At 50.7% G+C, this 24,101-nt stretch overlaps 1 protein-coding gene across 3 annotated transcripts in view; it reads left to right on the forward strand.

Annotated features, from left to right (window-relative positions):
* Window positions 1-130: 130 nt before the first annotated feature.
* The window catches only part of TXNDC16 (thioredoxin domain containing 16), a 40,050-nt gene continuing 16,079 nt past the window's right edge, over window positions 131-24,101 (forward strand). The window contains exons 1-15 of one of the 3 annotated variants that reach the window (XM_036383901.2): window positions 160-208; window positions 586-825; window positions 1,259-1,495; window positions 6,370-6,573; window positions 7,518-7,600; window positions 8,348-8,421; window positions 9,569-9,643; window positions 10,477-10,598; window positions 11,128-11,218; window positions 13,288-13,444; window positions 14,601-14,767; window positions 15,136-15,196; window positions 16,662-16,803; window positions 17,527-17,673; window positions 18,161-18,220. In XM_036383901.2, coding sequence (XP_036239794.1) covers window positions 6,405-6,573; window positions 7,518-7,600; window positions 8,348-8,421; window positions 9,569-9,643; window positions 10,477-10,598; window positions 11,128-11,218; window positions 13,288-13,444; window positions 14,601-14,767; window positions 15,136-15,196; window positions 16,662-16,803; window positions 17,527-17,673; window positions 18,161-18,220 — 1,348 coding nt within the window. In that variant the 5' untranslated portion in view covers window positions 160-208; window positions 586-825; window positions 1,259-1,495; window positions 6,370-6,404. Of the gene's footprint in view, window positions 209-585; window positions 826-1,258; window positions 1,496-6,369; window positions 6,574-7,517; window positions 7,601-8,347; window positions 8,422-9,568; window positions 9,644-10,476; window positions 10,599-11,127; window positions 11,219-13,287; window positions 13,445-14,600; window positions 14,768-15,135; window positions 15,197-16,661; window positions 16,804-17,526; window positions 17,674-18,160; window positions 18,221-24,101 lie in introns of all 3 variants that reach the window. The other 2 variants (XM_036383900.2, XM_036383902.2) reach the window with 2 other exon arrangements.

Here is a 24,101-nt window from a genome sequence, read left to right on the forward strand (position 1 = left end):
ACAGCCGGCTGAGCCCGCTGATTTGAGGGGCGGCGGCGCGCGCTCCCCATTGGCCGTCCACCGGCCACGCCCCCCGCCGCGCCCACCCGCCGCGCCCACTGGCCGGCGCCGCCTGTCAATCACTCGCGCGACGCCCCCGCCGCGCCGCCGCTTTGCTTGTTGGGTTGGCGGCGCCGCCCGCCCGCCATCCCTCCTTCCCTGAGAACCGGTAAGGGATGAGAGACGGACGGGGAGAGGGGAGAAAGGGATGAGAAGGATGAGAGAGGGGAGCGAAGGGTTGAGAGGGGCCGTGAGGAGAGCGCTGAGGGGCCTTACGGAGAACCGGGGGGAACCGGGCATCCCCGCAGGCAGAGTCGGGGTGCGGGACCATCCCCGCTTCAGGCTCTGTGGCGATATCGGGGTGTCCCTCACGGACCGAGACCATCCCCGTTCCAGGTTGAGGATGTCCGGGTGTCCCTCACGGACTGGGAACATCCCCGTTCCAGGCTCAGGATGTCCGGGTGTCCCTCACGGACCGGGACCATCCCCGTTCCAGGCTGGGGCTGTCCGGGTGTCCCTCACGGACCGTCTGTTCCTTCCGTGCAGGCGGCCATCCCTGTGGATGCCGGCACAGCTCAGCTGCGATCAGCTCCCGGCTCCGGTGGGTACCGAGAGGCCTCGCTGGGCTCAGGGATCGCTTCCCCCGGCTGGCACAGACCCAGCCGCGCTGGTTTTAGCCCATCCCGGCTTTTCCAGCCGTGCAGCCGGGGCCGGGGGACGCCTCGGTGCTGTCCCAATATCGCGGAGCAGGGATGAGGACATCGGCCTGAACGCTCGGGACACCGGGTAGGTGAGAGCCCCGAGCCGCCCGCAGCTTGCTCGGTGATGTGCACCCAGTGCCGGCTGCTTTCCAGGGATTTCGGGGGGCTGGTTCCCAAGGACAGATTGAACGGGGCAGCAGCAGCAGCAGCAGCAGTGGGTGATGCTGGTTCTAGCAGGGAGGTGTTGGAATTCAGCAGGTGGAGATTCCAGCAGATGGTGATTCCAGCGTGCGGTGATGCTGACAGGGAAGCGGTGGATTCACTTCCTTGAGAGTGTTCACAAACCGCTTGAGGACGTGGGTTAGCGGTGGGTTTGGCAGTGCTGGGGGAATGGTTGGACTCCTTTTAGAGGTTTTCTCCATTCCGTGCTGCAGGGTGTCTGCTGTGCACGGGGAATCAAAGCCCTCCTCTCCTGGTGTGGGCAGAGACAAAGGCTGCTCTCTGTCCCTGTCCTGCAGCCTTGGATAGCAAGTGAGACTCAGCTGCTGGGAAGTTGGACCTGGAAATGAAAATGAAAGTGAAACTCTTCTGGAAGTGGCAGGATAAAGGGCAGCATGGGAGCATCAAAAATCCAGGCAAAAAAATCAGCAAAAATCCAGGCAAAGCACACTGGACAACAGGCTGGGGTGCACTTGGATGTTCCCAGAAAAGGATCCCTGTGCTTCAAGATGCTCCTACAGCTGCCCCTGGAGGAGGTAGGGAGATGCAGTGAGTGCAAAGGGCCAGTGGTTATTTCAGTCCCATAATTGCAGGCTCATCCCAAAACTCTGGAGAAGCATCTCACTATTATTCCAACTCCAGATGCTGGGGAATTGCAGCTCTACCACTCTACTCAAATCAGTTGTGTCCAAGAACTTGCCTTTGGAAAATTTGAAAGGATTTGGGTTGAGCTCTGTGCCAGCTAATTGTGTGATGATAATGAACCTGTGATAATTATCATGGGTTTGTGATAATGAACGTGTTGGCTGTGTAGGAAAAGTCTGGAGCAAGGAAGGGACATGTGTAGTGAAAAATACAAAAAGCTAATATAATTCCAGGCAAGAAATCATGGGTTGGGTTGGAAGGGACCTTAAAACTCATCCAGTTCCACATCTGCCACGGCAGGGACACCTTCCACCATCCCAGGTGGCTCCAAGCCCCATCCAGCCTGGCCTTGGGCACTGCCAGGGATCCAGGGGCAGCCCCAGCTGCTCTGGGCACCCTGTGCCAGGACCTCCCATCCTCCCAGGCAAGAATTCCTTCCCAATATTCCATCCCACCCTGCCCTCTGGCAGTGGGAAGCCATTTCCCTTGGGGAATGGTTGGACTCAATGATCTTAAAGGGCTTTTCCAACCTTAAGGATTCTGTCATTTTTCTGGATCACCTATAGGAAACCTGTTTGCATGGACAAAACTGCAGCAAGAGCTGTCAGTGTTCCTCTCTGCCTCACATTTTGGAGCAGCAGCAGGAGGGATGTTTGTGCTGGGACATGCAGGTGAGCTGGAGAGAGAACTTCAGCCTGTCCATCCTGCTGGAGCTAAGGGATTGAGGCAGCCCCACGTGGCTTTGGAGTCTGGTTTGAGCCTTCCCTGCCAGGAAATTTGGGAGAGCAGCTCCTTGGTTAAGTGCTCCCAGAAGGGCATGGAGGGCAGGTGAGAATCCTGCCAAAAATCTGTGCCAGCAGGGTGTGGGATGAATGTCCTGCTGCAAAGAGAGCCCTGACTGGGGTCAATCAGCACAGGAGAGCCTGAAGTGACTCCTTTTAGGAGCATCCTAAATGCTCCTGGTTTAGGAACATCTACTTAGGGAGTTAAAACTTAGCAGCTGAGGCCTCTGCAGGCTGGGAGAGGATGGAATGGGATTAAAATAACAAGGGTGGTGCATTTCTGGGGAGACACTGGCACAGGGTGCCCAGAGCAGCTGGGGCTGCCCCTGGATCCCTGGCAGTGCCCAAGGCCAGGCTGGACAGGGCTTGGAGCACCCCGGGATGGTGGAAGGTGTCCCTGCCCATGACAAGATTGGAACTTTGGTTTTTAAGGTCCCTTCCAGCCCAAACCATTCTGGGATTCTGTGATGATATTTGGACAAGACCAAGTGTGGATTTTCCATCACTGCCATTAAAGTCCAGGCTGGTGGTGTTTCTGCTGAATCCAAGGAAGGCTATGGGTGGTGGAGGGGGTTCCAGCTGGCTCTGCAGGCCATAATTCCAGCAGCTCTTCCTTCTCCTGTGACTCTTAAATCCCACCCCACAACACCCTCCTGTGGGATTTTGGTTTTTTCTGACTTAGAGATGTGATAATTGAGAGGTGTTTTAAAAACTTTCATTTTATTTTTAGTTATATGTGAAGGGTGTAATAGCAGATGTTATAATTTCCATTATTATAATTAGAAGTGAACTATTCATTATTTATAACAGATGTTATAATTTACATCATTATAATTAGAAGTGAACTATTTCTTAATTATAAGTGGTTTTTAGCTTATTAGTTTTTGTTACATTGTGTTGTAAATGTTTTAAAGTTAATTATTTAAAATTACCCCTTGTGGGTCTTTCTACAATGCATTTTTTATAGTTTTATTTTTCTAAAGTACTTAGTCTTATTTGTAAGGTTGTTTCTTTTTTAATAAGGTTTCTTTTTTAATAAGGTTTCTTTTTTAATAATGTTTCTTTTTTAATAATGTTTGCTTTATTTTATGGTATTTCTTTTTAAATAATGTTTGCTTTATTTTATGGTATTTTTAAGTTAGTATTTATTATTTTCTAACATATATTATATAAACCTTCTCTCAAACTTTGAAAATTTTTTATAAATTTATTTCTTTCTTACACCCTCCCCTGAGGAAGCTCAGCTTCCTCAGTGATAAATCTTGGCAGCTGAGGAGGAAAAGTGTCATGGAAAGCAGCTGGGATCAGAGGTGATCCCAGCCCTTGGATTCCACTGCAGGATTCCCAAACAGAACTGATGTGGCACCAGCAATTTCTGCCCCCACAAGAGTTTGGGCTGGATATTTCTGCTGGGTTTGGTTTCACTTCAGGTCACCTCCAGTGACCTCAGGCACCTTGCCTGGCTCTGCCTTGGAATGATGACAGTGGGAACATGAGCCAGGCCTGGCATTCCCTCAGTGCTGAGCCAGGCTGTCCCCTGTCCATGGGCTGAAGGTTTCCCAGCAGTGACACAGAGCTGCTTCACACATCCCTGGTGTTTTCACACATCCCTGGCAATCCTGAAGGTGTCAGAGGTGCAGGGCTCTGGCTGTTCCCAGCCCTAGGGGGTTAATTTTCCATTGATGGCAAAGAGGTGACAGAGGAAATGGCCTAAAAGCTGAATATTCATGGCTGGGTTGATGGGGAGCAGAGGGAAGCTGCTGGGCAGGAGGGAGTGGTGAGGAGGTGAGAGGGCTTGAGCAGGGAAGGGGTGAGCACACATTTTTCACTGGAGCCCAGAATGGTTTGGGTTGGAGGGGACCTTAAATCCCATCTCATTCCAGCCCCTGCCATGGCAGGGACACCTTCCACTGTCCCAGGCTGCTCCAAGCTCTGCCAGCCTGGCCTTGGGCACTGCCAGGGATCCAGGGGCAGCCACAGCTGCTCTGGGCACCCTGTGCCAGGGCGTCCCACCCTCACATCAGGAATTCCCAATTCCCAATCTCCCATCCATCCCTGCCATTGGGAGCCATTCCCTGGCTCCTGTCCCTCCATCCCTTGTCCCAAGTCACTCTCCTGGAGCCCCCTTGGGCACTGCAAGGGGTTCTCATGTCTCCTTGGGGGCTGGAGTTTTGTTTTAAACTGCTGACCCTCTCCCCCAGATAGAATCCTGTGATTTCTTTGAGTCCTTGGAGGCTGCTCCTCTTCCTTCCTTGACAGTGAGCTCTCCCATTTGACCTGGGTGGTTCCCACGTGCCAGGATTGTGTTTATTTTTCCATCCTGCAGTAGCCAAGTTTGTCATTTAATAAACATCACCCCCCCAGCCTGATCCTTGTCCCCTCTGTCAGCCAGGGGAACAGATGGGAGGGCACGGGACCAGAAATGCCTGACACTGCCCAAAGCTGGAAAGGAGACAACAGGAGATTTTGAGATGAAAAGAAAAAAATTAATGTATTTCCAGCTCTGTTGTGCCTTCAGGCCTGATCCAAGCCCCTCAGCTCCTGGAGAAGGAGCCTGTGGAGGCTGAGTGTGCCTGGCAGTAGCTCCTCACTCCTGGAGCATGGCACAGGACCTTTCCCTGCTTGTTTTTGGAGTGTTGGAGCTTGGGTTGATCCCAGGGCAGCCGTGGTGAGCTGCCAGCCTCTGCCAGGGTGTTGGAGGAGTGACAGCCCATGGACACAGGGGTGTTTGTTGAGGGAAGCAGCTGCAGCTCATGATGTAAATTCTGCATGGATTCAGTCCCAGCTTTGTCCCTTTGTTGAGCAGGGAGCAGCCACGCTCCAGCAGCAGAGAGCAATCCCTGAGGAGCAGGCTGGGAAGGAATGGAGTGGGAGGAAGGTGGCTTCTCATCCTTTAACCTCCTCACATCATCTGCCATGGCCTGGAGTGAGCAGAATCCCAAAATCCCAGATTGGTTTTGATTGGGAGGGACCTTAAAGATCATCTTGTTCCATCCCAGGGGCAGGGACACTTCCCACCAAAATCAATCTGTTCAGGAAAATTCACACTTAATTCTCTGGGGAAGTCCAGGTGGCTGCTGAGAAGTGGCAAAATCAGTAGCCAAAGCAGAAAAGATTTTACAGAATTCTTCTCTGACTTATTGCTACACATATTTTAGGTCAAGGGTAATCTGATTTTTTAATTAATCCTTTAAAGGTTAAATTGTATAGAACGTCTGATCACAGAGTAAAGAAAAAACCCAGCAGTATATACAAAAATAGCATCCATTTAAGTTACATAAATCCTTATAAATATAAGAGAGAAATCAGTTATTCTATAAAAAAAAATAATTTGGAACATGTGTTCTTGAAGCACCAGCAGAACATCCTCATGCTGAGGACTTCAGCTAGAAAATCTTTATAAATATACCTGCAAAATTCTTCCTCACTCTGACCAGAAACAAGTGCCAGAAGATGCACATTTCTATTTTGCACTGAAACAGGAGCTCTCCTATTTGAATCTCAAATGGCCATTGGGTTTTTGGCAACCACAACACGTCCCATCCCTTTGCAAACACCTTTCAGGGCCACATAAATTCTACTGGCACCCTGGAAGCTTTGTAGCAGGAATGGAGACAGTTTGGGCGGGGGTTTGTGGATGATGCTGTCACTGCTTTGATGCCTGTGCATGGAATTTTTGTTTGACTCAAAAGAAATAAAAAAGGAGGGAGGAAAAGCAGCCCTAAGCTGAAAGCACTGAGGGTCTGTGCACTTGAAGGGGCCACTCAGAGGGAATGGAGTGGCCTCTGCTGTCCTCTTTGCAGTTGTCTGAGTCACCTGTGGATTGAGTGACTAATTCATAATATCCTCAAGATGTTTGTGTCATATTAATAATCATTTCCACAGCTGGAAATTGCAGTCATGTAACAGAGACTAAAACAGAGAGACACTCATATATGTGTTTGTGTGTGTTTATGTATTTTTTATTATTATTTTTCCTCCAGCTGTGACTCTCCTGTGCCTGTAGCTGGGAACAGCCATGCCAGCCCAAAAGGACAGATGGGTTTCTTCCTTGGTTTTCCTTCTCTTCTGTGCTTCCTCCATCCCAAAATGTGGAAGTGCCAGCCTGCAGCAGGAGCCAAGCCCCCAGCACTATTTCAGTGGCTTGGAGGCTGGAAAAACATCCTTGGCTTTTTTCAGCCCCAGTGGTACGTGTTTAATGTGAGTTTCCATCAGCCTGGGGGCTCAGCAAGGCTTGGTGGGAGTGGAACAATCTCAGAATCATGGAATGCTTGGAGTTGGAAGGATCTTAAATCCCATCCAGTCCCACCTCCTGCCATGGCAGGGACACCTTCCACTGTCCCAGGTGCTCCAAGCCCTGTCCAGCCTGGCCTTGGGCACTGCCAGGGATCCAGGGGCAGCCACAGCTGCTCTGAGAATTCTATCCCAGCCAGGAATTCCTTCCCAGTATCCCATCCATCCCTGCCCTCTGGCAGTGGGAGCCATTCCCTGGCTCCTGTCCCTCCATCCCTTGTAGAGAGTCTCTCTTCATCTTCCTCATTGGCTCCTTCAGGCACTGGAAGGCTGCAATTAATTCACCCCAGAGCCTTTTCTATTTTCCAACTCTCCTAGAGCCTTTCCTCTAGCAGAACTGCTCCATCCCTCTGACCAACTTGTGGCCCTCCTCAGAGAAGGGGCAGTTCCTGAGATTTTTAAACCCAAAGGGGTTTTGAAGAACTGGTCAAAGCACAGTTCCAAGTGCTCCTGACCTCTTGGGATGGGTTCTTTCCTGGCTGTGTCCTCAGGCACAGTCCCTCAAACATCTTCATTCATTTTCTGGATTATTTTCTGGAGGTACTCTGGAGGAGAAAGCAAATTTCCTAAGGAATTTCCCCTCTTCCATAATACCAGCTAGAAAAAGCAGGAATCCCTTTCATGAAGGAGAACTCAAGGCTGTCATGGATTAGGAGAAGATCCTTGACCTTCCTTTTGTTCTTCATGATCCCCTGGGTGTGATTTCCCAAAGACATTGGCATGGGCTGAGGAACATCTCCCATATTTCATGTTCCCACACAGGAACATCTCCCTCTGTGGCAGGAGGATGCTCTTCACCCTGAGGACTTGCAGAGCATTTTTTTGGTGTGTTTTTCAGTTTCTCCTGGTGCCCAGCCCTTCTTGGAGCACATTGAGAGCTCAGCTGAGGCCCTCCAGGACTATGGTGTTTCTGTGGTGAAGGTAAATGGGCTCAGGGAAGCTGCTGGGTGGGATGGATGAGTAGGAGATGAGCAAGGAAAGGATGAACACAGACTTTTCATAGGATCATGGACTCACAGAGCAGCTTTGGCTTTCAGGGACCTTAAAGCTCATCTCTTTCCACCTCACCTTCCATGGACAGGGGCACCTTCCACTACCCTGGGTTGCTCCAAGCATTTCATTTTCCATCCCTGGAAATGTTCAACCTGGCCTTGGACATTTCCAGGGATGGAAAATCCCCATTTTCTCTGTGCAGTTCCAGTGTCCATGTCCATGATGGATGAGGTCGGTCAACTTCTTTTCAGCTCAGTGCAATAAATATTTCAAACAAAGGAGTTTTTAGCTGAAATTTTATGCAGATTCACGTGAGGGAATTACAAATTCAGGCACATATAATTAGACTCTAAGAAATGCTTATATATTTCTATTTGGATTTATTTAGTTTCTTCCAGCTATAGACCAAGGTCAGTAAGGAAGCACTGATCTGTCACTTTGAATATGCTGGGCAGATCATGGGGTCTTTTGATCCCATCTGACCCAAATCAGCAGGCTAAGCTGAAAAACTGAAGTACAAACTCCCCTCTCCATCTCTGGTCTCCATTTTGGTGGATTTTCCCTCCCAGAAGGTTTGGAAAGGCTGGATTTACACTCTTGAATGGAAGAAAGCTGTAGGGGGTGTGTGGGGTCATTGTGGGGCTGAATCTGTAATTACATGTATTTGCTGTCCAGGTGAATTGTCCCAAGGAAGATGTCTCAAGATACTGTGGAAAAGAAAATGCATTAAGGAAAGCCTTCCTGTTCAGGTGAGGGGCATTTCTGGGCTCTGCACTGGGATTTCTTCCCAGTTTGAAGGAAAGATTTGAAGGAAGCACTGTCAGCAGTCAGAGATGTCTGTGGAGGAATGAGAGGAGCCATGAGGACAGCAGTGACCTGCATAGTTCAGCCAAAGGGCCCCCAAAATTCCAGCACAGGCAGAGAAGGTGCTTTGTCCTCTGTGTGAATTGTCCCATCCTGCCCCAAATTCCTTGGAGCAGCAGAGGGATGAGCTGTGGAATGCAACCACAGGAGAAACCCTCCATCAGTGTTCTGCTGTTCCTCTGGCCTCCCACCCCCAGAGCTATATTCAGGCCACAAGATTTTGGGTCTAGTCCAAGAAAGAAACACTTTTTGGTGCTCTCTTTGTTGGTGGGGTTAACTCTTCTGCCCTGGGTGGGAAGGTTCAGATCCTGGTCTCTCCAAGGGTTGTGACATGGAAGCTTTTCCATGTATCAGCTCAGTTCTCATTGACCGTTGTACTGATAATCATGGAATAATTAAGGTTGGAAAAGACCTTTAAGGTCATCAAGTGCAACCATTCCAAGGACCTTTAGGATCATCAAGTGCAACCATTCTAAAGACCTTTAAGGTCATCAAGTGCAACCATTCTAAAGACCTTTAGGATCATCAAGTGCAACCATTCTAAAGACCTTTAAGGTCATCAAGTGCAACCATTCTAAAGACCTTTAAGGTCATCAAGTGCAACCATTCCAAAGACCTTTAAGGTCATCAAGTGCAACCATTCCAAAGACCTTGAAGATCATCAAGTGCAACCATTCCAAAGACTTTTAAGGTCATCAAGTGCAACCGTTCCAAAGACCTTTAGGATCATCAAGTACAACCATTCCAAAGACCTTTAACATCATCAAGTGCAACCATTCCAAGGACCTTTAAGATCATTGAATCCAAACCTTCCCCCAGCTCTGCCAAGGCCACCATGTCCCCAAGTGCAGCAGGAACCTGCTCAACCGGGCTTGAAAGATTCTCAAATCAGATCAAAGACATCTCAAGTGTGTTCTGCCATTTCTCCATCATCCTCCCTATCCTTCTGTGCCTGCCTTGGCTCCCTTTTCCCATGGATCCATGCAGTGAATCTCCCTCAGTTCCTTTGGTGACTCTCTCTTCCCTCTGCAGAGGGAACCGACTGATCCGAGAGTTCCCCACCGACGCCCTGTTCGACGTGAACTCCATCGTCGCCAACGTTCTGTTGTAAGTCCAGACCACATCCCTGAAAGTCCATCCCCACGTCCCCAGACCACATCACCCTCTGGAATCCTTTTCCTTTCCAGTCCCACTAAATGCCAACCCCAGGCTGATGCCTTGTGTCGCATCTGGGTCACCAGAAACTGATGCCTTGTGCAGGCTGCCCTAGAGCAGAGGCTGGATGGAGTTCCAGAATAAAGCAGGGATTGATTCAAAGCATCTCCTCCATGCATCCACCTTGGGCAGCACAAGAGCCCAGCCAGGCCTGCACCCAAAATGAACCAAAACGGCCCCAAAATGCACAGCCGGGCACGGGGTCTGTCCCTGGGATCAGTTCTGCTCCATTTGCATCTTGCAGTTCATTGTCCCATTTCAGCTTTAGCCCCTGCAGTCCCACCCTGCTTGTTTTTCTCTCTCCAGCCCACGGGGTTTGTGCTCTGGGGCTGAGGTTTGGATCATTTGTCCTTGGTGCCCAGCTGGAGCAGGAATTGTTTTGTCTCCCTGCTCTGTGCACAGAGCTCAGCATCCCCTGATATGGAGCCCAGACCCACACACTAAAGCAGCACAAAATCTGAAAAATAGAAAAGCTCAAACCTGAGGCATCAAGGTACTCCAGAGGATGGTCTCAGTCAAGCTTCTCTCTTTATAATGGTTTGATCCTGTTAAACTTTTTCCCTTGAGACAACTCACCAGCACACACCTGGGCACCTCAAGTTGTCTGTGAATCCTTAATCTGTTAGCAAGAAACTGGAATTTTACCCTGTTTTTCCCATCATGCTTGTGTGGCTGCAAATTTACTCTTCAACCAGTTGCTAATGAGGTTTTCTCTGCCTCCTCAGTGCCCTGCTCTTTAATGAAGTTAAATATGTTGAAACACTGGCAGACCTTGAGAACATTGAAAATGTGTTGAAAGGGAAGTCCAACATGGTCTTTGCCTATGTACCAGCTACTGGGACAGCAGGTATGGATGCTCATTTCCATCTTTCCTCTCTTCCCCCAGCCTTTTTTTTTGGTAGAATATCCAGGACCTGAGTTTCTGACCCAAAATCCTGCAGATGAAAACCTGAAAGGGCCACCCAGCCACAAGATCTCTACTTCCATATGTATTGCTTTGTTTCCAAAGGGATCAGTTGCACCAGAAAACTTTTGCTGGGAGCATAAACCTTGAGAGATGGACTTGGAGAGGGAAAGCAAGCCAGTGGTTGCTGTCTTAAAAATAATAAATCCTGGCTCTGCAGTGGAATGGATTCTCACACAGCACCTGTTTGGGATCAGGAATGGGATCCAGCTCCAGTTGCTCGCTTATCTTCACAGGGTGTTTTCAGACAGGCTCTGTGACATTGTACCAAGAGTTTCTGAAAGTCTGGGATTTGATATTTGCACCTGGGATTTGATATTTGCACCTGGGAATTAATATTTACACCTGGCAAGGATGAAACAGGAGATGTGGAGGAAACAGAGCTGAGTTCACCTTGCCTTTCCCTTTCCAGAGCACAGAGCTGTGATGGAGGCAGCTTTTGTCTATGGGACCATCCACCAGTTTGTCCTGACAACTGAGGCAGCACTGCTGAAAGCCACCAGGTATGTCCAGAGACACCCCCACCATGGAGAGCTGCTGCCATGCACTGTTTGCCTCACTCCTGGTGTCTCAGATTCCCAAAGCAATGAGGATGCTGTGCCAAGGGTGGACAAATCTGTTTTCCAAAAGCTGCTGGTTGTGTTCCTGGCCTTGCTGTTTGTGGCTGTGTTTGGTGGGATTTCACAGAAGAGCCCTCTGTCTCCTTTCCATGGCTGGTGGATCAAACCTCAGCCATGGGTTTCCAGGAGAGTTGATGTTTAAATCCTAAAGCACTCCCCCCTTGTGATATCCAAGAGCAAGAACTGTAGCACTGCTCATGGATTTGGGAATTCCCATCCCATGGCCTCACTGGCCACCCACTTCCACTGCAGGAGGACGTGCTTTAGAATGGCAGATCCTTCCTTGTGACTGCTGATGTGACCTCCTGCAGTCAGGAGTGTGAGGGAGGAGCTGGGAACATCACATGGGGCGTTGTTTCCTCAGCCCACAGAGTGCCCATCTGGCCAAGAGGCACCTGGCTGGTACCAGCCTGTGGCTACAAGCCCAGGGCAGAGATTGTCCCCTGTGCTGGCACTGCTGAGGCCACACCTCAGATCCTGAGGTCAGCTCTGGGCCCCTCATGACAAGAAACACTGAGGGGCTGGAGTGTGTCCAGAGAAGGAAACAGAGCTGGGAGGGGTCTGGAGCACCAGGAGAGGCTGAGGGAGCTGGGCAGGGGCTGCAGAATCCCTGAGGGAGCTGGGCAGGGGCTGCAGAATCCCTGAGGGAGCCGGGCAGGGGCTGCAGAATCCCTGAGGGAGCTGGGCAGGGGCTGCAGAATCCCTGAGGGAGCTGGGCAGGGGCTGCAGAATCCCTGAGGGAGCTGGGCAGGGGCTGGGGCTGGAGCAAAGGAGGCTCAGGGGCCCTTGTGGCTCTGCACAGCTCCTGCCAGGAGGGCACAGCCGGGGCAGGGACAGGCTCTGCTCCAAGGGAACAGGGACAGGACAAGGAGAAACAGCCACAAGCTGCACCAGGGTAAGTTTAAATTGGATATTAGGGAAACATCCTTCATGGAAAGGGTTTTCGTGTCAGAACAGGCTGCGCAATGTAGTGGTGGAGCCCCCATCCCTGGAGGAATTTAAAATCCATGTGGATGTGGCACTTGGGGACACGGCTCAGTGATGGCCTTGGCAGTGCTGGGGGAACTTTTGGACTCTGTGATCTTGGAGGGCTTTTCCAACATTAATAACTCCACCATGAGTTACCTGGGATTTTGTCACAGGCACCGGGGTGGCCCTTGCCGAGGTGCCATTCCCTCCTTGCAGGGTTTCGGGAGTTGTGCTGTGGCTCCCGCTAGGTGGCACGGTTGTCATTGCACAGGAATCGCCTGAATTCTCCTTAAAGCAGCGCCGCCCCCTCCCGAGCTGCTGAAATGGTGGGAGCTTCTCCAACAGGAACAGCTTCCAGCCAACCCCGGGCAGCAGGATTTGAGGTCTTAATAATGCACTTTGCTCTTCTATGGAGAGCTCTTAAATCCTTACCCAAAGAAGGTGATCCCTGTTTTAGGGGTAGGGAATGGGTGCATCAGAAAAGGAAACTTCCCAAAGTTACCTACAGACCAACAGCAGTGAAGGTGTCACAGCTAACCAGGGACACCTTCCACTCTCCCAGGGTGCTCCAAGCTCTGGCCAGCCTGGCCTTGGACACTTCCAGGGATTCAGGGAAAGCCACAGCTTCTCTGGGCACCCTGTGCCAGGGCCTGCCCACCCTCACAGCCAGGAATCCTCCCCAGTATCCCACCCATCCCTGCCCTCTGGCAGTGGGAGCCATTCCCTGGCTCCTGTCCCTCCATCCCTTGTCCCCAGTCCCTCTCCAGCTCTCCTGGAGCCCCTTCAGGCCCTGCCAGGGGCTCTGAGCTCTCCCTGGAGCCTTCTCCTGTCCAGGTGAGCACCCCCAGCTCTCCCAGCCTGTTCCACAACCCTGCCAAACCCTGGGCTTGAGGATAATCTGTGCAACACATCAGCAAACCTGCTCCTTCTCTCAGGGCACTTGGAACCCCTGCTCAGGGTGGGTTTTGTTTCCTCTCTCACAGCCATGATGACCCTGATGTCTCCTCTGCCTGGCTCTTGTTCTGCCACTGCCAGCAGGTGACAGAGCCAGCCCAGGCCTGCAGGAGGACAGCCCTGGCACAGCCCCTGACCCTGCTCAACATCCACAGGCACCTCAAGCTGATGGGAGCTCCACTGGTGGTAGGACTGGGAAGGAGGAGCTCCCTGGGTGGGAGGGCAGGGAGGGATGTGAGGATGAGGGAGGTGAGAGAAGAGAGAAAGGCTGAGGGTGAGAATCTGCCCCTTCCAGGGTGGCTCCAGGCAAGGAGCAGGAATCACCTGGTGCAGCTGCCTCACCAATTCAGGCCTGGCCAAAACATAAATAAATTATTGAGGGCATTTTCCAAATGACTCTTGAGCAGTGCCCAACTCAATATGAAGCTTGTTCCAGTGCTCTTGGTAAAGAAACCTTCCTGATGTTCTGTGTAAACCTCCCCTGATGCAGCTTTGAACCATTTCCACATGTTCTATCCCTGGATACTCTGGAGACATCAGTGTTTCCTTCTCCACATCCCCTCAGGAAGCTGTGGAGAGCAGTGGGGTCATCCCTCAACCTCCTTTTCTTTAAACCAGACAAGCCCAAAGTCCTCAGCTGCTCCTGTAGGCTCGGGAGCATCCCCTCAGGAAGCTGTGGAGAGCAATGGGGTCATCCCTCAGCCTCCTTTTCTGCAAACCAGACAACCCCAAAGTCCTCAGCTGCTCCTGTAGGCTCCCTGCAGGAGTTTCAGCACCCTCTGGAATTTGATGTCAGTCCTTCTCACCTCGGTGATCACAAGGAACAGGAGGTTCCCTCCTATTTCCTCCTTCCAAGGGGCAGAGAACTTCAGCAGCCTCCTGATCCCAGTGGTCATCCCTGCCCATCCAGAAGGATGAGTGGATGAGCTGGGAATGCTCCTTCAGCCATTTTCCTGGATCAGGCCCATGGAGCTTCATCAAGCAGCTCTCATGTGCTGTCATGAAGTAGCACGTCCAAGGCAGGAAGGGAAAGATTCCAGCTCTTGCATGTTGTGGCTGGGATTTTTCAAACTGCTTCAGGGAGTGATGCCAGGTAAATAAAAATGAGTGGAAGTTTGACATCTGGAATTGCTAAACCACAAAAAAAACCCCCACAAAATAAAGCCCAGGTTTTTAACAGGGAAGGTCGTGACATGTTGGAACAGCTTAACTGGAGTTGTGTGAGTTCTGCTTCATGGATGTTTTAGAATTGGGGTTGGAGGCTTTTTCCTGAGGATTTCTGTGGCTGAGGTACCTTCAACTTGTGGAGCTGTGCTGCAGCATAACCCTGGCTGTTCTTCAGACAGAGGTTGCTGAGGACCCAGAGAAGATCTCCACTGTTCACCTGCAGCTCGGGCTGCCCCTGGTGTTCATCCTGAGCCAGAAAGAGACCTATGAGGCTGACAGGAGGACAGCAGAGTTTGTGGCCTGGCAGCTCTTGGGGAAAGCAGGAGTTGCCCTTTTGTCCAGGTATTTCTCTCAGGTGTTTCTGGTATTTCTGGTGTTTCTCTGGTATTTCTGATGTTTTTGGGGTTCTCCTTGCTTTTTGTGGGGTTTCTGAGCTGGGTTACCCCAACACCAGGATGACAGTCAGTGGACTCAATCACACTTGGATGAGAGGCAGTAAAACCAGGCTACATCCTCGGACAGAGTGTTTCATATTTAAGGATTTGTCCAGAATTGTATTCATTTGGAAGTTTTGCTGGCTTAGGGGTGGAAAAATGTTCAGATTAAGAGAGATTTTGGAGAGGAAACTTAGCAGTGATGGGATTGGGGCAGAAAGAGGAGGGGTGACCTTCTGTGTCACACCATCTAATGTCCACTTTGTGTTTTGGAAGGGACCTCGTAGAGCTGAATGTTCTGCAGCGGTCAAACGTGGCCCTCAAGACACCAGATGAGGTTGGATGCTGGATTTCTTCATTGGACACCTCTGAGCTCTGGAGAGGGTGGTGGGATGGTACTCATCTCTGGGATTGATTTAACAGCATTCCCTGAAGCTCAAGGGGAAGTGTCTTTCCCAGGTTATCCAGAGAATCTGTGGATTTCCCATCCCTGGAAGTGTTCCAGGCCAGGTTGGACAGGGCTTGGAGCAACCTGGGGTAGTGGAAGGTGTCCCTGCTCATGACAGGGGTGGAACTGGGTGATCTTTAATGTCCCTTTCATGATTCCATGATTTGGGTGCTGCAGAGCCACTGTGCCTGCTGGGAAAGAGAAAACAGTGAGTTTATTTTGGGTTCAAGACATTGAGTGACATCTCCACTATCCCTTAAGGCAACACAAGGTTGTGAACTCCATCCAAGTGCAAATTCCCCAAAAGATTTGGACTTCTGAAGGCCTTAAGGAAAGGTGTCAAAAGATGGGAGAGGGACTGATGTGAAACAAAGAGCAAACAACCAAAGCTCTGTGCTGGTCTGATCACTGTAAGCCAGTGCCTCTGGCAGGGAGCTGGGAGAAGGGCAGGGTGGGAGTTAAATGAGGCTGATCAAGATGAATTCAACTCTGCAGGGACCTGACCCAGCTTGTGAGGCAGGCTGGAATGGGCTGCTGGCAGATGCCAGGGAACACAGATGCCCCAGATTACCTGAAGTGTCCCACTGGTGGTTTCAGGTGCAGGATCAGACCTGAGCATCCCCTGAGGGCTTCCTGTGGCCTGCTGAGAGATGTGCACTTGGGTGGCTCTGGGAGCCCGTGGGAGGTGCCAGCACTTTGTCATTTCTCTCAGCTCCTGATCAACTTTCCATTTTCTCTCCAGTGCCTTTGTCTGAGCTGGTGCCAGCACTGGTTTTAAGCTGACAAGGTCTCATTTCTGAGAAATTCATGTTGCTTTCTTGCTTCTTTCCACGGGTGGCCAGCCCCTGTACACTTGGGAACATTTCTCCTGGCTGAGCTCCATGAGATAAAGGATTTTTTGAGCTGGTTTCCCAGGCTGTGATGGGCTCCTTGGACCCAGCCTGAACCTTCTAATGAGGGGACATCCAAGTGGCCCCTGTACTTCCCTGCTCTCCTTTCCTGTTTGGCCACTGGGATTTTTCCTGCAGTGCTGGACCTGAGTTAAGTTGCTGGGAGATGGGGCTGGTGTTCACTTTCACCACAAGATCCCTCATAGCCACATTTACTTACATAGCCAATTTTCCTTACATTTACAAGGAAACATCAGCCTGGAGTGAGAAAAACTCAAGCACAGGAGAAATTGAGTCAAAGAAATGTAACTCAGGCATTTCCTCTGTTTGGCAGCTTCAGGGATCTGTGACATATCCCAAAAATAAGGAGTTGGGAGATGGTTCCCATCAACCTTGAGTCTGGTCTGCAGACAAAATAAGCAGAGGGGGATGTTGTGCTCCCACTGATGTATTGTTTTCCTCAGGGAATGCCAATCCAATACCTGGTCTTGGAAGACACTGATGAAGTTATAACCCTGGTGGAAGATAAGAGCAAGGTGAAACAAATTCAGGAGGATGAGCAGGAGGAAGAGGAAGATGAGGATGAGAAAGAGAATAACAATCAAGGTGTGCAATTAATCTAGTGAAAAGCTGATTGTCATCAGACAGAAGGTGCAATCAGCAATGGCAGAACATTGCTTTGAGCATTGCTCATTGCCAAAGAGAACAACACTTGCAAACCATCACAGTCACTTCATGGTGGCCACAAAGTGGCTCTTTCATTCTCTGAGGTCACAGGACTATGACAGACAGGTCTGATTTTTAGTGGAAACACCAGAGAGAAAAATCAGAGCTGTTAGAGGAACAGCTGCTGTGTGAGGGACAGGAATGTGCTTGGATGCTCAAAGGGTGGGGGGGTTCAGGTGCACCCAACACTGTGTCCTCTACAAGCATCTGAAAATCATCCATCCCTTTGGAAGGGTTTGAGACACGTTTTTGTAAGAGCAGATCCAGACTTGCTTCCTCCAGGGAGAAAACTCTGGTCCCTGCAATGTAGAATTGAAAACTAATTGCAAAATTGGAGGTGTTTTCTTAAAAAAAAGGGGGGCAGGATCCTAGAGGAGCTTAGAGTATTGTTCCCTTCAAGGGCAGGGCTGGTGTGAGATGGGATTGGGGCATTCTGGGGGGGTTTGTCTGGGTGGCTGTGCCTGCTCTCCCCATACAAGATTTCACTCACCCCATGTCTCTGCTGAGAGGTTCTGGATTACAAAATCATGCACTGGGCTGGCCCAGGGGCTGCAGTTCCCCCTGCCCTGGACACACCTGGGGTTTTGGGGTTTTTTTTTGCAGATATTCAGGATGACCAGGTGGTGGAAGCAGTTTCCAGGGACAAGAAGAGAGAGCTGCCCCTGGAGCAGATCCTTGTCCTGACAGAGGAGAATTTCCACTCTTCCCTCTCAGAGGCTGCCAGGACAGTGGTGCTGTTTTATGCCAGCTGTGAGTATGAATTGTGGCCTGGCTGTCCCTTCTGTAACTTTGGGATGTTCTCTGTGCTTTCCATGATCCTGGAGAGATCCTGGAGACAAGTTTTGACCATTAATCTGTGCCACATCCTGTCCCATGGGCAGGGATTAAATACAGTTAATTAAATACAATGAAAAACAATCAGATTAAATCAGTTCTTCTCATTGGCTGATAATAGCAGATATTATTCTGATATTAAGAGATTTTTAACCTTTATTTTATAAGAAAAAAATGTGGGACAAGAGGGGAAATTAATGTAGCATAGACTCATGGGCTGGCCTAGACATAGGCAGAGACATGAAGCATGAAGTTAAATTTTCCTCATTTATTTCAAATCTTCCAGAGCTTAAAGCACCTCAGGATGCAGAGATTGATAATGTGACATTGTCAGGGAGCAGGGTGGGGCTGGCTGTCCCCTGGCTGTCCCTCAGGGCTGTGTTTCCCCTCTGCTGTGTTTCAGGGGAAGCTGTGTCCCTGGCAGTGCTGCGCTCTTACTCCGAGGTGGCCGCTCACCTGCAGGGTAAGGAACCCCTGTTCTCAGGCTTTCACCTGCTCCTCTTGGCAGGAGGAACCAAGGCATTGGAGGCACCTCATTCCCTGGAATACACTCATTTCCCCCCCTCAGACTCCTAAGGAAACTCATATCCACACCGGGTTGTTTAGGAATCTTTGTGGCTGATTTAGGGATCTTTGCAGAGTCTCTGCTCCCAGAGGAAAAAAACACAAGACAGGAGGAAATGGCCTCAAGATGCACCAGGAGAGGTTTAGGATGGATATTAGGGAAAATTTATTCATGGAAAGGGTTGTCCAGCCCTGGCACAGCTGCCCAGGGCAGTGCTGGAGTTCTTATCCCTGGAGGGATTTAAAAGCCATGTCACTTGTGGACATGGGACAGTGGTGGCCTTGGCAGTGCTGGGGGAACAGTTACATTTGGTGATCTTGGAGGGCTTTTCCAAGCTATTCCATGATTTTATGATCCTGGAAACATTGAAGGCCAGGTTGGATGGGGCTTGAAGCAATCTGGGATAGTGGAAAATGTCCCTGCCCCTTGCAATCCAAATGACTCTGTGATCCCATTTGCTGGGCACAGTGACTGCATGAGGGAGAATTTGGGAAGGACCAGAGGGTGACACAGAGCAGCAAAGAGCAGGAACTGTGGCCTGGAACATGGAAATAGGGTCCTGTCCTGCCCAGGCCCAGGAGATGCCCTACACATCAATGTGCTGGGTGGCACCTCAGCTCTGCTGGAAAAAGGAGCTGTGATTTTCCCTGGCTTTGGAGGAAAATGGGACAGAGAGGTGTGGGCAGGCCCAGGACACAGGGCAGGACAATGTCACATTTACAGGGATGGTGCCTCCAGGGTTTGCAGTCTGGCTCAGTTGTGGGAATTCTCCCTGGTGGCCACAGAACTCCATAAATAACACAGGGATGGTGAACAATCAGCACTTAGAGACAGCACATCAGGGAATCTGGGAACAAAGGCAGGAGGGGGGGGATCCTTCAGGAGGGTCTGTGCAGGGTGAGCCCCACAATCAGGCCACCAAGCCCATCCCACTCTGGTTTGTGGAGAGAGGTGGGTTCTTACATGGGCTGAATCTCTTCCAGAGGTGCCTTTTTTCTCCCCTTGGCTGCAGGGAACACTGAGGTGGCTTCATCCCACTGTGGCACAGTGGGGAAGCCACATGGATCTTGGCAAGAGCTATTCCAGCACCTCTGGAGGTGGCTGGTGCCTTCTCCTGGTTTTTTTTCTCCATCAAGGCTCATTTTCCCTGGTGCTGGCAGCCCCCTGGGACTGGGCACTGTGTCCTGCAGGATTCAGCAGTGGGGACATGAATGGAGTGTGCAGAGGACCCCCAGTTTTCTGGGAAGCAGCTGCAGTGGGAGTTGCTTACAAGAAGCTGTTCCTGGGAATGCTGCAGGCAGTGCTGAGGGCTGGAGGAAAGCAGCTCTGCATTCATGGTCTGCATGGAGGGAAAGTCACCAGCAGCTTTGATCTGGACTGAAATCCCAGCAATAAACAGGAAGGGACAGCAGAGGTGGTTGTTGTGGGACTGGTGGTGGTTTGGGGTTTCCCTTGGACGTCCCCAGCAGCCAGACCAGCTAAAGGAGCAGCACAGGAGGGTCTGTGGGTAAAACCAGCCCCTGTGGATAAAACCAGCCCCTTCCCAAGCACACAGGGTCTGTGGGTAAAACCAGCCCCTTCCCAAGCAGCACAGGAGGGTCTGTGGGTAAAACCAGCCCCTTCCCAAGCACACAGGGTCTGTGGGTAAAACCAGCCCCTTCCCAAGCACAGAGGGTCTGTGGGTAAAACCAGCCCCTTCCCAAGCACACAGGGTCTGTGGATAAAACCAGCCCCTTCCCAAGGAGCACAGGGTCTGTGGGTAAAACCAGCCCCTTCCCAAGCACACAGAGTCTGTGGGTAAAACCAGCCCCATCCCAAGCAACTGGAGAGTCTGTGGGTAAAACCAGCCCCATCCCAAGCAACAGGAGAGTCTGTGGGTAAAACCAGCCCCTTCCCAAGCCAGTGGCCAACCCTTGGTGGGTTCTGCATGGCCAGGATTTCACCATGTGTGTTCTGAATCACTTGATAGCAATCTCAGGGCAGGGAAGCAGCCACAGACAGATTCTCAGCAGAGATCATGAACTGCCTGGGGTCAGGGCCTTTCCTCTGTGATAACTGAGGTCCCTCTCAAGCCTCCCAGGCCAGATGTGACCCTGTGGAATGACTCCAGTCTGGCTTCCCTGCCATGACCTGGGAGCAGACACAGAACAGCTGCATTGGTGGATCTGGAGATCCTTTTTCCCTGCTGCTGAAGGTGCCTCAGGGAACTGGGAGAACCAGCTACCAGAGGAGCTGGAAAACCTCAGAGGATGCTGTTCCCTGGGCTCTCAGTGATGGCTGGAGCAGGAAGATGTCAAGCTGTGCAGAACTGAGAATAGGACGTGGGGTATGGCTTGGGGCACTCTCAGTTCCCCAGAATTGGTATTCCTGGTATTCCTGCCTGCTCCGGGGTGGAGCTTCCTTCCCAAGGGCTGGGAATCCACAAGCAGCTGTCTGAGGAGTGAATCAGCCGTGCTGGAGGCACTTTTTGAGTTGCAGGAGCAGGTCCTGCTCCCCATGCCAATTCTTTGTGCACAATGGCACTGAGAATAGGCCGTGTGTGATCAAACACAGGGGAGTGGAGGAGGCTGGAGACTGCAATGACCCCGTGAGTCATCCCATTCCAGATGCTCAGCAGATCCTCACCAAGGGAAGTTTCCAGTCCTCAAGTGTTTTCCATTTGTTGAGAGATCCAGTTTAGCAGGAGACAAAGAGGAGCATCTCTGCCTTGCTGAACTGAGCAGGTTTTCTACCCTTGGAGCAAGAATTTCCCAGTCCCCCTGGGGCTCACTGCTGCACCTCTGGCTTGCTTTTGCAAGATGGGAATTTTGGAAGCAGCAGGGTTAAGAGTAGAGGATGTGAAGGTGAGACAGTGCTGAGCATTTCTTGGGTGGGTTATTGGCCTTTTTTTGCAAAGAAGAGAGGAAATGAGTATCTAAGAGGAGCAATATATTGTGATGAAAAATGGTTCTGCTTCTCTCTTCTGTGCTCCTGGAGTCTTCTTGACCAGGGATTTACAAAGACAAGGTGAAATTGTAGCTCAAAGGCAGGAAAATCAGCTGCGTGATTTAGCAATTTATATCCATGGAGCCTAAAACTGGAGTGAGGATTTCAGGGTTCATTCTGTGATTTTTTCCAGGTAGTTGTTCCCATTCTGTATTGGATTCTTCCTCTGGGAGTGAAGCACTTTGTACATAACTTCTCTTTCATGTTGTAGCCTTTGGACCAGCTCTTCAAGTGAGCTGTTTTTTAATACAATCATGGAATTGTTTAGGTTGGAAAAGCCTTCCAAAATCGAGTCCAACCAGCACTGCCAAGGCCACCACTGTTCCATGTCCCCACGTGCCACATCCACACAGCTTTTTAATCCCTCCAGGATGGGATTTAAAATTTCCTGGGCAGCTGTGCCAGGGCTGGACAGCCCTTTCCATGAAGGAATTTTCCCTGATATCCAGCCTAAACCTCCCCTGGTGCAACCTGAGGCCGTTCCCTCTGCTCCTGTCCCTGTTCCCTGGAGCAGAGCCCGACCCCCCCGGCTGTGCCCTCCTGGCAGGAGCTGTGCAGAGCCACAAGGGCCCCCTGAGCCTCCTTTGCTCCAGGCTGAGCCCCTGCCCAGCTCCCTCAGCCTCTCCTGGTGCTCCATTCCCTTCCCCATCTCTGTTCCTTTCCCTGAACATGCTCATGCGCCATGCCAGTCCTGCCTTCCAAATAATTATAAGTTCAAGTGATTGTAAATTCAAGGGATTCCTGATTTTTCTTGTTCCCTATGGCATTGATGGTTTGTCTTGTCCTGGTTTTCTAAGACCTCTAGGACAGAGGTTTTTGCTGTTGCTGGGTTTAGTAGCTCCTAAAACCACAGGGGAGGATTTTGTGTTCCTCTTTCACCTTTCCTCCCCCTCAGCAGTGGCCACAGAGCTGGACAGTCCTTTGCTGAGTTACTCAGTTCCTGAAAGTTCTGCTTGTTCAGTCATTAATGAAGTGGTGCAGGTTGGGATGGGAGAGGGACCATCCTGTACCAGATGTTTTTCAGGCCAGATGGGGCTCCTTCAGAGCACATGGTAAATAATTCCCTGAGCTAATATCCAAAATTCATCTTTGAGAAAGCTTCAAGCAGCTTCAAAACTCGATTTTAACAGGACATCAAAGCTCCATTTCCATGGAATTATTTTCCAGAGTTAGGCAAGACACAAGATGACGTGGTAAGAGATAATGAGAACCAGCTATACTGGCTCAGAGGTGTGAAACAAATCTGAGCTCAGGCTTTCAGTTTGAGATCTTCCTGCAGAGTCTGGGAATGACACGAACCATTTCTGCTCTTGTGGAGTGTTTGGACAGTTCTTGTCTGAGGGGATTTGCAGGCCCTTCACTTCCTGCTTTTTCTGCACAAGAGTTTGACACAAGGCAGAACAGCAAACTCCTGATGTGAGCTGCAGTGCAGAACCTCAAATGAAGGTTGCAGAACATGGTCCTGTGGGAGGCCAAGGGCACAGGGATAAGGAGTAGGAATTCCTGCTGAGGTCACCTCTGCCTTCACCCCCATCTACAGAAATCCTCATGGAATCCCAGAAGGGTTTGAGTTGGGAGGGACCTTAAATCTCCATCCCATTCTACCCCTACCATGGGCAGGGACACCTTCCACTATCCCAGGCTGCTCCAAGCCCTGTCCAGCCTGGCCTGGAACTCTCCCAGGGGTCAGGGGCTCCACAGCTCCTCTGCACAACATTTGTGCAACACTCAGCTGGCCTCAGTTCTCAGGAACTCGTTTCAATATTTGGTCAGCCCTCCCCACCTTGGCATGGGCTGCTGCTTGACCCTGCCCAGTGCTCCCACAGCCCCTCAGAGCACCCCTGACGTGTTGTTGGATTTTATTGTTTCTCTCTCACTGGTGATCTCCAGGCCAAACTTGGTTGGGTTTTTCTTCAGGAGGAAAATCTTTCAAACTGCTCCAGATTCTCATTTGCTTAAACCTTTCCAAAAATGTTTCCCAGGCTGGCTTCAGCAAGTCTGGCAAGTTCTTCTTCTGCTGGGCTCTGCAGGAGTTTCACCAGGACAGAAGAACTTCATTTTCTTCCCATGGGCTGCAGATGCTGTTGAGTGTCCATCCCCTTCCTGCATCCTGCTTCTCCTCATGGATTGCTGCTGTCCTCACACTTTGCCCTTCAAATTGCTTCCTGCCCCTCTAGGCTTGAGATCAAAACCAGATTGGATGTGTTTTATTCCATCAGCCAGGCCTTTAATGAAAATAGTGATCAGAATCAGACCCAGGACAGGGAGAGAAGAAAGCTTGGCTGATTTCTCTTGAGAAACCCTCATCATCTGCCCCAAGCCTGGTTTCTGGAGGATTCTTTGCCATGGTCTGCCTCCATGTGTGTACTTGTCTCTAGGTTTTATCCCATCTTTCCCAGGCAACTTTTGAGTCTTGTTCAAAGAAGGATTTGGGGAAGGAATGAAGATTTCTGAGACTGGGCATGGACAAGTGGACACTGTCCTTGGTCAAGGCCCTGAGGCAGCTCAGGTGAGGCTGGAAGCCAAGGGAGAGGAGGGAGTGAAGCTGGTCAGGATTTAAGTCAGGCTTAGCCATGGATCAACAGCAGCCTGTGCTGGGCTTCACCCAGCCCAAAGATGAAAGAAAGGCTGATCAGGTCCCTGGAAGTGCTCCAGGCCAGGCTGGACAGGCCTTGGAACAACCTGGGATAGTGGAAAGGTCCCTGCCCATGGCAGGGGGTGGAATTAAATGAGCTTTAAGGTCCCTTCCCACCCAAACATTCTGTGACTCCATGGTCCTTTGCTGAAGGAAATG

The sequence above is a fragment of the Molothrus ater genome, chromosome 6, assembly GCF_012460135.2.
Source record: "Molothrus ater isolate BHLD 08-10-18 breed brown headed cowbird chromosome 6, BPBGC_Mater_1.1, whole genome shotgun sequence".
Lineage (NCBI taxonomy): Eukaryota > Metazoa > Chordata > Aves > Passeriformes > Icteridae > Molothrus > Molothrus ater.